Source organism: Ostrea edulis, chromosome 3 (genome assembly GCF_947568905.1).
Source record: "Ostrea edulis chromosome 3, xbOstEdul1.1, whole genome shotgun sequence".
In the NCBI taxonomy this organism is placed as follows: Eukaryota; Metazoa; Mollusca; class Bivalvia; order Ostreida; family Ostreidae; genus Ostrea; species Ostrea edulis.
The window spans coordinates 3,762,424-3,778,192 of NC_079166.1; the positions used below are offsets into that span (position 1 = coordinate 3,762,424).

The window sequence follows — 15,769 nt, forward strand, 5'->3', positions numbered from 1 at the left end:
TAAAGTGACATCCGAAATGAAGTACATCTAATATAATTTCAAATAGGTTAAGTCTTCTTTTCATTTTCACTATGTTTATTCCAACGTTTAGGGGGGGGGGGGGGGGGGGGGCAGAAAATGACAAACCCGGGGAAAAGGATGTTACTCCAAGACACCTGCTAAATATTTTTCATGGTTAGTTAATGGTTTTAATATACATACATGTATTAGTAGAAAGAATATGAAACGGTGGATTATGTAGGTGACTCCCTGTTCTCTCTGTAATTTCTGCTCCCCTTGTTCATAATAAGCCTTTTGATTTGGCACGTTAAATAACCCTCATTGCAAAGCCATGAGCGCTAAGCGTAGGTCATCTTCACAAGTTAAGGGTTATTGATTCGTTACCTCGCACTAACGTTAGTGCGAGGTAACGAATCAATAACCCTTGACGTGTGAAGATGAGCGTAGGTCTACATTTGCGGTTTTTCACCAACAGCTGATGGACATTCTAACAAACAATTTGAAGTAAATCAAAGAACGTTTTCTGTAAGCCGTGTTTATTTCTTTCGACTTACTGTGTTTTCTGTAAGGCGTGTTGTTGATGATGTAAATATCACAGTGTGGGTGGAGACCTATACAGGATCTCGCGATGCCAGGTCTGTGGTTTCTCCAGATCCACTTGACGGGTTGTACACTGTCTCTGTGTTGCACATACTCCCCAGTCTGTGTCAGATTATTTAGAAATTCCTTTCGGTCCTCAGTAGATTGTTTGAAAATGCCTTGAGGAATACATACTACAAAACATATAGGACAAAGGAGAATTACCAACAACCAGGCATACTGCTGCTTCATTTACAAAAGCTCAAGTCAAACATAGGGTATCCAATTTCAAATGTGAAAAGAAAGAAAGAAAGATAGACCTTCTTTATATAACTCAATATAAATTAAGTCTTCCAACTATATTGGACATAGCAGAGAAATCATGATCAAAATTTTAAATTTCATGCAGTGAAATTCATTCATTTTACTTATACAAACTTATAATTAGTATCCAAATTTGATGTGTTTACTTTTTAAAAAAGAAAAGTTGTTTGTAGCGAGTAGCGGCAGCGAGTATATACATACATGTATGACATAAATTACCCCCCCCCCCCCCCCACCCCCCCACCTTAAATCACCTAGTTGAATATTCTAAAGTTACATGTACATCTATATATTATTACTGAACCTTGCGTTTTAAAATTACTCGCATGCTGACATTTAAAATTACTCACATGAATACCATATCATGCGGCAAAAGGGGTATACCACGGAGTATATCCGTATGCTAATGGTGCGAAGACGTCATTTTGTTTAAGAGTTTATGATCCGCCGCTGTACATATATAGTAACTTAAAACTGCATGTAGAGAACCACTGTGTTGTAACATTACTAACACCTGTAATGTTCTCTTTCTCATATGATCCCTCATATTTCATTATTGGGTATTTATTTCACGTCTGTAAGTGTTTAGAGAGCGGTATTACATGTTGACTTTAAGATCTACAGAATGAGCGTGATCTCCCAGTAGTGACATCTTACATGTGATGTGTAGAGACAGAGGATACAATGTACATTAGATATAGCGATGTGAGATACTGAATAACGGGACTGAGACAGACATATGATATATAACATCAGTCAAGAAACTCTCACTTTAATGTTTAATTTGGTCGATATTCAAATGAAAGCGTGAATCATCAATTATATTAATGAATCGCGTTAATTAAGAGAAATTATAGCAGGTAACGTGATTTAAGAATGTCGATATACATGTACTAATCAACGTTAAGAGATTATTCAAGAGATTGTTCTCCATTTGAATTAACAACAAGATGAGAATATCAACTTACATGTCTGTGACACTTCATCACAGAAACGCGTGTCCTCCATGGTGACGTGGGTCAGTATGTTCATCTGTAGACGGCGTATGAGTAAGGGATCACAGTTCGGGCCGACACTAATGACACATTTCTCTCCAGACTTCCTGGTGTATCTCTGTGATCTCAGATACCTCACTGCTGTAGTATAACTGGAGAACTGATACACGGGGAGCAGTGAAACACTACGTACTATAACACGTTCTATACGACGTTCTGTAACACGGTACATGGTCTCGTCCTTGGCGTCCTCAGTGATGTCCACTCCGTCCTGATCCCAAAGAAATCCACGTGAGTTCAGTCCGTCCAGAGTCCGCTGTGCCTCCTCACTTGTTACACGGTCCTTATAGTACACGTCATATCGTATCACATTAAGAATGTCCAGACAGTCTGCATCAGTAAAGTCGGGGGTACCGGAGTCAGGACACAGAAAACAGAATAACACGCACTCCTCGTCATCAGACAGGGAGGAGAACTGGTCTGAAAGAAAATGTTATTCATAAAATGAATTTGAAGTAAATAGTGTGAGACTTATAAATCCTATTCACTGTGTATGATTGATAGGTACATGTATGTACTACAGATACTTGTTTATTTCGTTGCGAATTGTGCATGTAAGAATAGGTTGGCTTTAACTGAAATATTCCCGGGGAGGAGGAAGAGAGTTTCAACAATACTTATAATTGGAGAAAATATACATATCACACCATTGAGTACATCACACACAACAAGTTGTAAAGAGTCTGAAGTTCATGAATACTACAGTGTTATATATAACTGATATAAACATTGGACATTTTGTTTACTATGGGGATCCAATGTTAAAATTATCAGATTCAGGAAACAAAAATCATATATGTATAAAACCAACAGAATCATTTGAAATTTTCCTTATGCACTTTTTCAATATCGAGTTTGAAATTGAAACCTACTAATGTGGAAAGAGGGGGGGGGGGGGGGGGGGGGGGGTGTCTAATAGAGTTACATGGACATTTAATGTACTTTTATATGAATAAATAATGAAATAGTTCATAAACTTCAAATATAATAAAAAGATAGTATTATATCAAATTCATTCAAAGCCTATACAGGTATATTACTGGAATTTTACGGATTAGATTATCGTTGAAATTTGGAAAAGTAAAGGTTTTTGAACATCTTTTTAAAAGAAAACAATCCAATAGCAGAAATGAACAAGCCAAAACCATTACCATGGATATATTCAGTTCATTAAATTTGACCCCACCTTTGTTTCCAAAATTAAACATTTCAATTTTCACTTTATTTCATCATACAGGGAAAATGTTCAGAGTTAATCCTGGACTGGTGATCTCTTACCGTGTACGTAGGGATGTGAGGATGTGAGGAATGCAAGACTATGCTAATTAATGTACCCCGCCCCCACATGCACAGTGATGCCCACCTGTAATGCATGTACAAAAAGTGGTGTTTTTATTTAAATTTAAACATACATACAGTGTATATATATATATATATATATATATATATATATATATATATATACATTCTGCAAAAAAACTTGTACAAAATGTTTATAAGAAGCTATCAAAGGTATATGTATATATTCTTTTCTGAGAGAGAAAGAGAGAGAGAGATGCATTCATTCATTATCTAATATATTAAAGGTACATATATATTGAAATTTATATTTTTTTTTAAAAAAACCAAAAAAACAAACAAACATAAAAATCAAGCACTCAATGAAATAATTGATTCCAGCGATTCCAGCAGGTGTCAAACAAATCATTTTCACAATTTTTATATGCAATATCTCTTTTGAGTTTCATAAAATGTATTCATTAGCGATATCGCAACATTTACATTCAGTGTACAAAAAGTTAACATTTTAGTGGTTGTTTGTTTCACGTCCCATCGAGAAGTTGTTGAGTCCCTATATGTCCGCCTGCACAATATGTCCGCCTTCGCTATATGTCCGCCCAATTTTGGACCAAACTGTCCTTATATGTCCGCCTGCACAATATGTCCGCCCAATTTTGTTTTCAAAGAGTCACTATATGTCCGCCTGCACTATATGTCCGCCCAACTTTTGTTCAAAGTGTCACAATATGTCCGCCTGATTTCTGAACGATTTATTACAAGAAGTCCACCTATATTAAAATTTAATTACTATATAACGTCGGTGAAAAAGACATAATATTTCGAATTCTATCTGTACAAGAGACATAATTCGAACTTTATATAGTAGGGAAGCCTGCTGAGGCCATTACATAGAAAGAACCTTATTTTATTGCGTTTAATCGCAAAACGCAAAAGTGAATAAACGCAATGATTATTGTTTTTAAACGCAATATTTTGCGTTTAGACTAAATAATAATTGCGTTTAATCGCAAACATCTGCGTTTAAACGCAAAGTTATTTGCGTTTAAACGCAATATTTTGCGATTAAACGCAATAAAAGAAAGTTCTTTCTATGTACTGGCCTCAACAGGCGTCCGTAATTGCTGTGTCCGCAATGTTGTATTTTGTTGATTTGCGCAACGGTTTGGTGTATACAATGTTGTACGCAACTGCAAGTTGTGCATTACATAAAATATACCATTAATTAAATGTTATGTGTCATCCCCACTGAGTTTTACTAAACAATTCTGTGCTGGCGCAATGACGCTTTGACGGACGACAGCTAGCTCTCATAGCAGAGTCTCATAGCGGGATGGTCCAACAACGTGATTCGTGACTTCACTAATATGGCATGTATTCTTTGCACTTTGTGCCAGTGGAACAATTGTGTTGAGAACGCACGTCCGTGTCGGTTTGTCATATGACTTGGGGTCTAGTTTAAAACGTGCTGTGTCAGGTTAGAATTTAATTTTTAATTACATAAGCTTCCACATGCTCTGTTGTGTCCGAAGTACTTTATTTTAATAGCCACATATCGCGTTGTATGTAGTTCCGTTAGCGTGACAGTGTTTTTGTTTCATGCTATTGTTAGATCAACGACATGATATCTTTGGCAGGACTGTTTTAAGAACTTTAATTACGTTTAACGGAATGTGTTTGTGTGTTAGCGTGACAATTTTAGTGCGATTACCTGCGTGTTGTTTAGAGTTACGTTAAACTACCGCATGCTGTATGTAGTTGCGTTAGCGTGGCTATACGTGTTGTTTATAGTTGAGAGAAATCATGGAGCGTTGTGTGCAGTACCGTTAGCGTCTTGTTTACTTGAGTGTTGTGTGTAGTACCGATGTCCTGTTGTTTACAGTTATGTTAAACCGTGGAGTGTTGCGTGTAGTACCGTTAGCGTGTTGTTTACTCAGTAGGTTAATCCATGGGGCGTTTTGTGTTGTACCGATAGCGTGCTGTTTACAATTACATTAAACCATACAGTGCTGTGTGTAGTACCGTTAGCGTAAAGTTTACAGAGTAACGTTAAACCATGGAGTGCTGTGTGTAAGACTGTTAGTGTGTTGTTTACAGTTACGGGAAAACACTGTTGAGCTTGACTTCGTTTTGTTTATTTCCATGTTATTGTTAGAACAACGGCGACCTGAGTATAGGTGCGTCAGCGTAAGTTTGTGTTTGTTATTAATTTAATCTTTGTTAAACCAGCGACGTGTTGTTTGTAACTGCGTTTGCACAAGTTCGTGTTGGTTATCATTTCATGCTATTGTACAGCCGACGATTTTGTGTGTACGTAGTTGCTTAAATGATTTAATGTTGATCTAAGACCAACGATGAGTTATTGCGTCTGCGTGACTTAAAGCTGGCGGCCGTTTCACTAAGCGATCGTAGATCGTAAACGTACGATTACGTTTAAGATCATTTGACTCGCACGTATACGAGCGTTTCATGAAACCTATCGTAGTCGTAACACTTACGATTGCGATTTACGTCTGACTTTTTATAACTCTTTTCTCTATGGAGGTAGATTTAAAATTAATCCTACCATGAAAAGAAATATTCATTCATTATTTCCTCATGGTTTTAAACATATCCTTATCGTCTGCAGTAACCCATGCAAGTTGTCAACAAAAATAATGGAAATTTTGAGCCCGATCTCTAGTGTAACAAAGAAAATTCCTAGAATGTTTAAACAATTGATAGAATAATTTTTATTGACTTTCATGTAAGTAAAATGGGGGTGGGGGGTGATATAAGAAATAACATAAAAGATTTACATTTTAGAATTTTAAATGCCATGTATCGATCTGCTCATGTGAGCCAAATTTCCATCAATAAGTAAACTATATTCAACGGATTAAAAAAAAAAAGAATAAGGAAATGAAATTATATTGATAAAGGCAAATAATAAAATGAAAATAAAATTGCACACAAGAATAGGAGATTTTATCCTGCATCAAACCATGGATATGTACGTACTCCGGCGTTTAATCATTGTTGTAAAATAAGCTGTAATACTAATGACATATCTAGTCACTTATTTGTATACATTTCAAACAAATCATGGGCTCAATTTGTCCCTAAAATGACTTGAAATTTATTTTCCCCATGCGTTTGTCTTTTATATATATATTTTTTCCGTTTAGGCATGTAAGCATATGCTAACTTTCGTCTTTACGTGATGATGTATAATCTAGATCATTTATTAAAAATTATTATTGATATTACACTTTATGATGATTGATTTTAATATTGTTTAACGTCTTTCTCGTAAATTTTCACTAATATGGAGACGTCACCATTGCCGGTGAAGGGCTATAAAATTTAGGCCTATACTCGGCGCTTACAGCCATTGGGCAGGGAGGGATCTTTTTCATGGTACACCTGCTGTGACACGGGACCTCAGTGTTTGCAGTCTCATCCGAAGGACCGCCCCATTTAGTCGCCTCCTTCGATAAGCAAGAGGTACTGAGGACCTATTCTAATCCGGATCCCCACGGGAGTGCACTTTATAAAAAGGGGTCGGAACCCCAAGGGTCCGATAATGACCCTTCCCTTGTCTGTGTATACATATAGGTCTAGTCTGTATGTTTAATTTCTAACGACCTTCATAAAACTACAGAAACGATCCACTTGCAAAATTGGGATTTTAACCCCTCTCCCATTACCAAATTATTTTATTATCATATTTTCCTTAAAATGTGCATGTATTATGCAGTTAGTCAGTTGCATCAAAGGTATTGATCTGACGGGGGGAAAAAGCTGAGTACGTCGAATCGCAACGTCTCGGATCATTAAATCAACTGTTTCTAAAGAAATTTAATTTCTGAACATGAGAATAATAATGTCTTGGATCCTCTCTAATGTTAAATATGCATGTGATCTAACGGTGATGCAGGCATATGTAGCTATCCCCCCATATCTGTTCTCGTTATTATTACATGCAAAGTTTGATATATTGACTACCCCCCCCCCCCCCTCACTTTTTAAAATATAAATTCTTGCATTGTCTTTATATTTATTTCAGCAAACTGGTAACAAGGGCTAGGCCCGTTTTGGACCCGAACTTTGTGATACAATGAATTTACTCTATTTGTGGTATCACAGAGCCCGGGCCCAAAACGGACTTGACATTTCTGTGGTTGTGCGTAACAAAGAAGGACAACTCTAATTGATTTAAGATTCGGGCTCGGACTGTACAATATTTTTGTGCAAAAGCAGACTGCAAGTCATTGTGATTGTTTTCTTCCTCCAAAGTATAAACAAACTCAGCCAGGTAAATACTACTACAAAATGATCTCAGGTGGGCCAGCATGGCTGTCATATTGCTCATTTACGTTCATGTAGGAGCACTTACGATAACCCTAGACCACTCGTAGGGTTACGATCAATATTGATCGTAAATCGCAAATCGTAACTTTTAGTGAAACGGTCTTACGTGCTACGTTCACATTTAAGTCCACGTTTACGATCTACGATCGTTTAGTGAAACGGCCGCCTGGTTATTAAATTACGTTATTGCTAGTACGAGGACGTGTTGGGTGTATTTTGCTGCGTAGATCTGACTGTGTGTTGGTTTAGAATATAATGTTATTATTAGACCAACGACATGTTATTAGATTGGGTTCGTTTGGTTATAATTTGTGTTTCCTAACGTAAATAATGAGAACATATGGCATATGATAACACTACGTTAATTTAAACCGAGCGAACATGGGACACAATAATGCTGTGTTCTCTCGCATAGGCCTAGATAACGAGAAACTTGAAGTGTGGGGCGTTGTTATGTCGTGTTGTGTTGTCTAACGCAAATAATAAGAAACATGAAATATGAGGCGTTGTTTTGTCACATAATAACGCAATGTTTACTTGAATGAGTGTGATGCAACCGTGTTATGTTTAAAAACTTTTAAAAAGTGTGAGGGGTTGTTATGTCATAGAATAACGCAATGTTTTTTTCGATTGAATGTATATTTTTCTGCGCAAGTGTATAGGATAGTGATGCGCCCATGTTGTGTTCCCTAACGTAATACGCAAGATCGTAAATACCGAATTAGCGGAACTCTCTAGTAAAGAAGTCCGGAAAAGCGTGTTGATCTTGGTCATTTTTTGTTTATTCAAAACATGGCATCGGGAGACGATTTAACCTCCATGTGCTCTCCACAATTAAAAGTATTTTTAAATGAAAGGTGTATAAAAACGTCTGGATACAGGAAAAATGAACTTCTGAATTTAGCTCGCGAAGCTATATATTTTGACGCAAGTTCTTCTCAGCTTTGGGAATTTCCTGGCTGACAGCAGTGGGAAAACATCCACCACATTTCCATTAAAATCTATCAGTTGTGGATATTTCTGCGTATTATGATTCTTTCTTGAATCATTACTACAGCCTACTGCAATGCAATGATAGTACACCATTGTTAAAATCGGGTGAATCGATCACAACAAAAGTTGCAGAACTGATAATATTTACCAACATGCCCAAATTCTCGCAAACTCTGGGTCTCGCGAGACTTTGAAAGGGGAAAGTAAAATTTAAAACCAAGACGGAAAAAGTAGTCGCGATCTTACGTATTAATAAGATACGAAGTGTGGGGTGTTCTGTCATGGAATAACGCGATGCTTACTTGACTGAATGTGTGATATTTTGCTATACGAGTGTATGAGCTAGTAATGTAACTTTGGTGTGTTCTCTCGCGTAAATCTAAAAAAAAAATAAAAAAAAAAAAAAATCGTGAAGTGTGGGGTGCTATGCCGTAGAATAACGCAATAGTTAATTGTAATTATAATTTTCTGCGCATGTGTATGAGCTAGTGCGTCCATGTTGTGTTAGATAACGTAAATAATAAGATTAAACTTAAGTGTGCGGTGTTGGAATAACGGTATGTTAACTCAATTCCCCGCGAGTATATGACGTAACGTTGTTGTGTTTTCTTACGTGAATACATGTAATGAGATACTTGATTAGTGTTCGAGCGTTATTATTTTGTAGATTAACGCTACGTCATCTTTTAGATATCCGTGAGTGTATGAAGTAGTGAAGCAACCATGTTGTTTCCTAACTTAAATATTTAAAAAAACACCTTGCAGTGAAGCGCGTTGCTACATGTAAGTCATAGATCCTTGACTGAGAGTGAGACTTTTATGTGCAACTGTTTTAGCTAGTAACTCGATCGTGCTGTGTTTCCTAATGTAAATCATGAAAAACCTGGAAGGGTGAGGCGTTGTTATGTCACACTAGTATTTGTTTTGTGACGTAAATACATATAATGAGATAGTTGAAGACCATTGCATCTAGTAGGTCATATTTAATTAAAGTCTCCCGACAATATTATGTAATTGTTACGTTTTAGGGGCATGGTTACAATGTGAACAAATACTTTTTCAATTTTCCCATTTTAAATGTTTACAATGCTTAATATCTAAGATATTTCTAATGGTCAGCAAACATTTGAATGACAATTATTAATAGATAAAGCACTCACATTTTTTTGTAAACAAGGCCATGTTTTGTTTACATATATTGATCGGTTAATAACAACAGATACCTGATCAGATGTTACACTAAAACTATTTAATTGTGCTTAGAATAAACTTGTAAATTGAAAAAAATAAATAAATCTGCTTTGGACGAAACTTTTACATATAGTGACACTTTGAAAAAAAATTGGGCGGACATATAGTGCAGGCGGACATATAAGGACAGTTTGGTTCAAAATTGGGCGGACATATAGTGCAGGCGGACATAAAAGGACAGTTTGGTCCAAAATTGGGCGGACATACATGTCCAGCGAAGGCGGACATATTGTGCAGGCGGACATATAGGGACTCAACAGAAGTGATTTACTCATATTGAGACGTCACAAGCTGTCGGTGACCCACACCACAAACTTACACCTACAATGTATATGCTTAGCGCTCAGGGCCGTAGCAGTGAGGGTACTTTAACGTGCCACTGTCAGTCGTGACACGAAACCTTCATTTTAAGGTAGTGATTGACTGAGTGTATTTTGTTTAACGTCTCGCTCGAGAATTTTTCACTCATATGGAGACGTCACCAAGACCGGTGAAGGGCTTCAAATTTAGGCCTATGCTCGGCGCTTACGGCCATTGGGAGGTAACGGTTCTTTAGCGTGCCACACCTACTGTGACACGGGACATCCGTTTTTAATGTTATCTCCGAGAACCCGTGACATTCACACCTGATGCCGAGCGTTTGGCGATGAATCTGTCACTCCCTCTTTTAACGTTTTAGGTTTGTCGTGGCCGGGATTCGAACCCCGAGCTTTCCGCATGCGGGGCGAACGCTCTAACCTCTCGGCCACCGTGGCGGTTCTAAGTGATTGCAAGACATCACGTGGTTTATTCATGTAGTATCTAAAAAGAGACTATTTTCGTTTCCAATTCTGGAATACGTCAAACCCTAAGCATCAGTAAATAATGACAGACGATCAAAACAGACTTGTCAGATATAACTAGACACAGGATAATGTGAAAATATGTTTAGAAATATACAAGTAAATTAAAATACAAATGAAAAATCCTGTATGTTTTAATTATTTTTTAAACAATAGGCATAGTTTACGTCTCCATGATTCATATATACCCCCCCCCCCCCCTTTACTGCCAGGGTAATTTTTACACCTAGAAAACGTAAGTTTAATTCACAGATCACTAGGCCTATCAAAATTATAAAATATAATGCTATAAATTTCATAAAATGTATATGGTGTTAATTAGTGCGCATAAATCTAAATTGCTGGATATATAGTATCCAAGGGAAACCGTTAGGCCGAGGAAACACGGGTTATATAAACGCCTCATTTTAAGCAAACAATATTGATTATTTTAATCATATCTTTCCTAAGTACACTATACACGGATTTAAACACTTTATTTTGCTACAAATATCTCCATCGTCCACTTTGAGATCCTCAGCTAGGAGGGAATCGAGGGAGACTACTGTGTAACGTGGATCTTAAGAGAAATTAAAAAGTGTGAATTTTGAAAACAGCACTTGTTGTTAATATGTTTTTGCTCAATTAGTTCAGTTATTTCTTATAATTTAAAAAAGAAAGAAAATTTTGTTATTTTTGATAATCGCTTGGTTTGTAATGAGAGAAGAAAAAAAACAAACAAAAAAACAACGTCGCATTTAAGGACATGCGGGACGATATGGTCAAAAGTAACTAGTCAATGAATATTTTTTTTTATTTTTTTTCATGAAGCACCACCAGGATATCTTTTACAATGTGTCTAAATTTCATGGCCACTTTCTATGTATACATGGGAGATGATAAGCTTTGAATTACCCCCCTTTTCGAAAATTATGAATTTTACAAGATCATTCCGATTTTCAATTCCAAAAAATAATTTGATGGAATTTTTATATATATCTTTTATAATATTCTTTAGAATATATGCAAAGTATAAAATATATAATAAAAACATGCTTAAACATAACCATATCATAAGAAATTGGGAAAATTTAAGGATTTGGGGTGGAAATTAGTACTCAAAAAACAGGGTAGTCTAGATACTAAATGAAGCACTGCTCAGAAACCTGTCAATATTTTTTGTTGTTGCAAACACTGCAATGAAAAGCTATTCATATACCTAACTTCCTGTAGAAATATCAAGGGGTGAAGCTGGTCTTGATTTTGAGGTAAGCGTCCTTGAAGTTATACATTGATATGTTCACTTGGGGCTAAGGTTGGTGAAATATTTTTTAATAACTTTCAAGCTTATATTCTTTTGATGTATAATTACTGTTAAAAGTAATGGGGGACAGTCTCAATTTGTTTGCACTACAAAGTACAACAAGAGGCCCATGGGCCACATCGCTCACCTGAGTCACCCTGGCCCATATCAGAAGATTTTCCATATATATTTGCATGTAAAACTTTAGTCCCTATTATGGCCCCAACTACCCCTGGAGGCCACGAGTTTTGCAACCTTGGATCTACACTATGTCAGAAAGCTTTCATGAAAATGTCAACTTCTTTGGTCCAATGGTTATTGAGAAGAAGATTTTTAAAGATTTTCCCTATGTTTGTATATAAAACTTTGACCCCCCCCCCCACTTGTCGCCCCATCCTACCCCCGGGGACCATGATTTGAACAAACTTGAATCAGCACTATGTCAGAAAGTTTTCTTGTAAATATCAGCTTTTCTGACTCAGTGGTTATTGAGAAGATTTTAACTATAGATTTGTATGTAAAACTTTGATCCCCCTTGTGGCCCCATCCTACCCCTGGGGGCCATGATTTGAACAAACTTGAATCTGCACTATGTCAGAAAGTTTTCATGTAAAAATCAGCTTTTCTGGCTCAGTGGTTCTTGAGAAGAAGATTTTTCCTATATATTTGTATGTAAAACTTTGATCCCCTATTGTGGCCCCATCCTACCCCCGGGATCCATGATTTGAACAAACTTAAATCTGCATTATGTCAGGAAGCTTTCATGTATATCTCAGCTTTTTCTGGCTTAGTGGTTCTTGAGAAGAAGATTTTTAAAGTTTTCCCCTATATATTTGTATGTAAAACTTTGATCCCCCCCCCTTGTGGCCCCATCCTACCCCCGGGGGCCATGATTTGAACAAACTTGAATTTGCACTATGGCAGAAAGTTTTCATGTAAAAATAAGCTATTCTGACTCAGTGGTTCTTGAGAAGAATATTTTTAAAGATTTTTCCTATATATTTGTATGTAAAACTTTGATCCCCTATTGTGGCCCCATCCAACCCCCGGGGCCCATTATTTGAACAAACTTAAATCTGCATTATGTCATGAAGCTTTCATGTAAATCTCAGCTTTTCTGGCACAGTGATTCTTGAGAAGAATGTTTTTTAAGTTTTTTCCCTATATATTTGTATGTAAAACTTTGATCCCCCTTGTGGCCCCATCATACCCACAGGAGCCATGATTTGAGCAAACTTGATTCTACAATATGTCAGGAAGCTTTCAGGTAAATTTAAGCTTTTCTGGCCTAATGGTTCTTAAGAAGAAGATTTTTAAATGACCCAACCCTATTTTTGCATTTTTGTGACTATCTCCCTTTTGAAAGGGACAAGGCCCTTCATTTCAAAAAACATGAAAGCCCTTTATCCAAGGATGCTTTTGGCAAAGTTTGGTTGAAATTGGCCCAGTGGTTCTAGAGAAGAAGTCGAAAATGTGAAAAGTTTACAGACAGACGGACAGACAGACGGACGACGGACAAAATGTGATCAGAAAATCTCACTTGAACCTTCGGTTCAGGTGAACTAAAAAGGCTCACTGTCAAAGACGGGAGGGGGGGAGCCTAATTCTTCGTGCTTGTTTTGGAATACATTGTTAGAAACTATATTTGGTTTAAACCTATTGAAATAGGTTCGAATTTTCATGATTATGAAACAAAAATTAAGTTAATGAAAATGAATTATTTTTTTAAAATATACATGTGTGGCAGAGTCATTTCTTATCTAATATGCATATAATGCATTCATATATGCATGTATGCATTGTTATTTCATTTTATTTCAATTTAACACCAATGTTATGTGTATTGAATTATATAATCCTTTAATGGATCTGCAATTCAATATTCGGTCAGTCAAGCATAACACTTAGTGAGTTCTTTGGTATAGAGTGCCTGAGGTGCCTAATTATGTCTTGGCCAAGTTGTCCATAAGTCTTTTGATTTCATTGGTGTTTTAGTTTTGTGTCTTGCGTTTTTATTGGTTTTGGGATTTGTTCCCTCCAAAAGTTCTTTGTGTCAGTTCATTCTTTGTCTGAAATTTGAAGTGACCAGTCCATAGATCAGTATATAAGTTTTAAGTTGACATAGACCTGATAGTACTACCTGACACTGACTTTTCCTCTCAATCGGTTTGAACTTTATATGGTGACATTTATTAATCACATTGGCAGTTCACCATTGTATATATTGGCCTATTCCCATAGAATGGTATGTTTGAGTATTTTGAGTTACTGACTTAAATATTTCTCACAATGATATAAAGTAATAATTGTAATGTTTATATTATGATAAGCATAAGTGTACAATAAAGATTTTATCCATAGGCAAGATTATAAATATTGGGAGATGCATTTGTGTATTTAATGTTACATGTATAGCACTTTAATTTGTGCAAGACAAAGTTATCTCCCTTGAAGTATGTAAATATTGCTATCATTAATTGTATATCAATTAGTCTGTAAAAGTAATATTCTATTTTATGATTTATACAAATGTTTGATTATTGTTATACAATTGTTACAGGGTTTTCTTTTCAAGCAACTAAATATATACTTTGCTGAATAAACGCCTTGTTCAGAACCTCAACAGGAGTTGGTCATCATTAACTATTAGCAATCAACACCCTGTTACACATGTATATATTGAACATGGCTTAGGACAAAACGTCTAGTCTAGCTCAACAATTCGCTTTCTTTCAAACCACGGGTTAGATCTAGTTAACGTCAACATGAACTACTACTTCCTTTACAAGATCAACAACATTTCCGCGGCCATGGTAGCTTGACTCGATCGTCTCCATGCTACATGTATTTTCAAGGTATTTATGTGTCGCACATGTTGTGACTTTGGACTTTGTTCTTTTTTACACGTCTACATACATTCCGACGTGTGTCATATATATATATATATATATATATATATATATATATATATATATATATATATATTACGTTGGTTGCCATTTCCGCAGCAGTGTTTCGTAAAATTAGTACCGGTAAGAATAATTTGGAATATGAAATAGTTTGAGAGATAAAGCGTACTTATATTTACATGAAAATGCTTGCGAAAATTAAACATTCCTAGTATGGACGATATGAAACTTTCCAGGATGATAGTGTAGCGTTTGTAGATATACAGAACGATAGTCATTTTGTTTGCACGTGCATGCACGCGCACACATGTGCATTGCAAGTTTGGTACACAAATGAAAAATAAGAATATACAAGGGATCGATATGAAACCTTACTAGGATGATAGTATATCATTTGTAGCTATGAAAAATGAAATTTATTTTGTCTTCAAAATTACCAATCTGCACGCGCATGCATATGCGCTTCAATTTGATTGGATAATACTAAAACGTATGTAACTCTCTTATGAATGAAGCGAATGACTTGATATTCACAGCATAGGTAGATAATATGTGTAGCTATATATACTTCGTTACTAGCTTGAAAATACGGATGTATATTTAATTGCTGTTATAAAATTTAGAAATTCATTTCAAAATTAAAGATTATCTCCCTCATGCACAGCTCTTATCCTTGGGCGAATTTGACTACACCCCTCTTTTTTTTGGCACGCTGTTTTTGGCTATACTAGCTCTAAAACTTCATTGTTATTTCGGATTTCAAACATTTCGGATGAGCATCACTGAAGAGACATTATTTGTCGAAATTCGCATCTGGTGCATCAAAAGTGGTACCGTATAAGTTTTACATTGGTGTAATAACAAAATACCAACACATACGCG

At 36.1% G+C, this 15,769-nt stretch overlaps 2 protein-coding genes across 6 annotated transcripts in view; one reads left to right on the forward strand and one right to left on the reverse strand.

The window, feature by feature from the left end:
- Positions 1-15,769, forward strand: part of LOC130053130 (uncharacterized) — a 205,817-nt gene that overhangs the window by 109,720 nt on the left and 80,328 nt on the right. The gene's annotated exons all lie outside the window — the stretch shown is intronic.
- LOC125673557 (uncharacterized) overlaps positions 1-15,769 on the reverse strand; it is a 142,389-nt gene that overhangs the window by 31,130 nt on the left and 95,490 nt on the right. For all 5 annotated transcript variants that reach the window (XM_056159774.1, XM_056159776.1, XM_056159775.1 and 2 more), the window contains 2 exons: positions 1,872-2,378; positions 555-773 (listed from right to left, as the gene is read on the reverse strand). In XM_056159774.1, the coding sequence (XP_056015749.1) occupies positions 555-773; positions 1,872-2,378 (726 nt within the window). The remainder of the gene's footprint in view (positions 1-554; positions 774-1,871; positions 2,379-15,769) is intronic.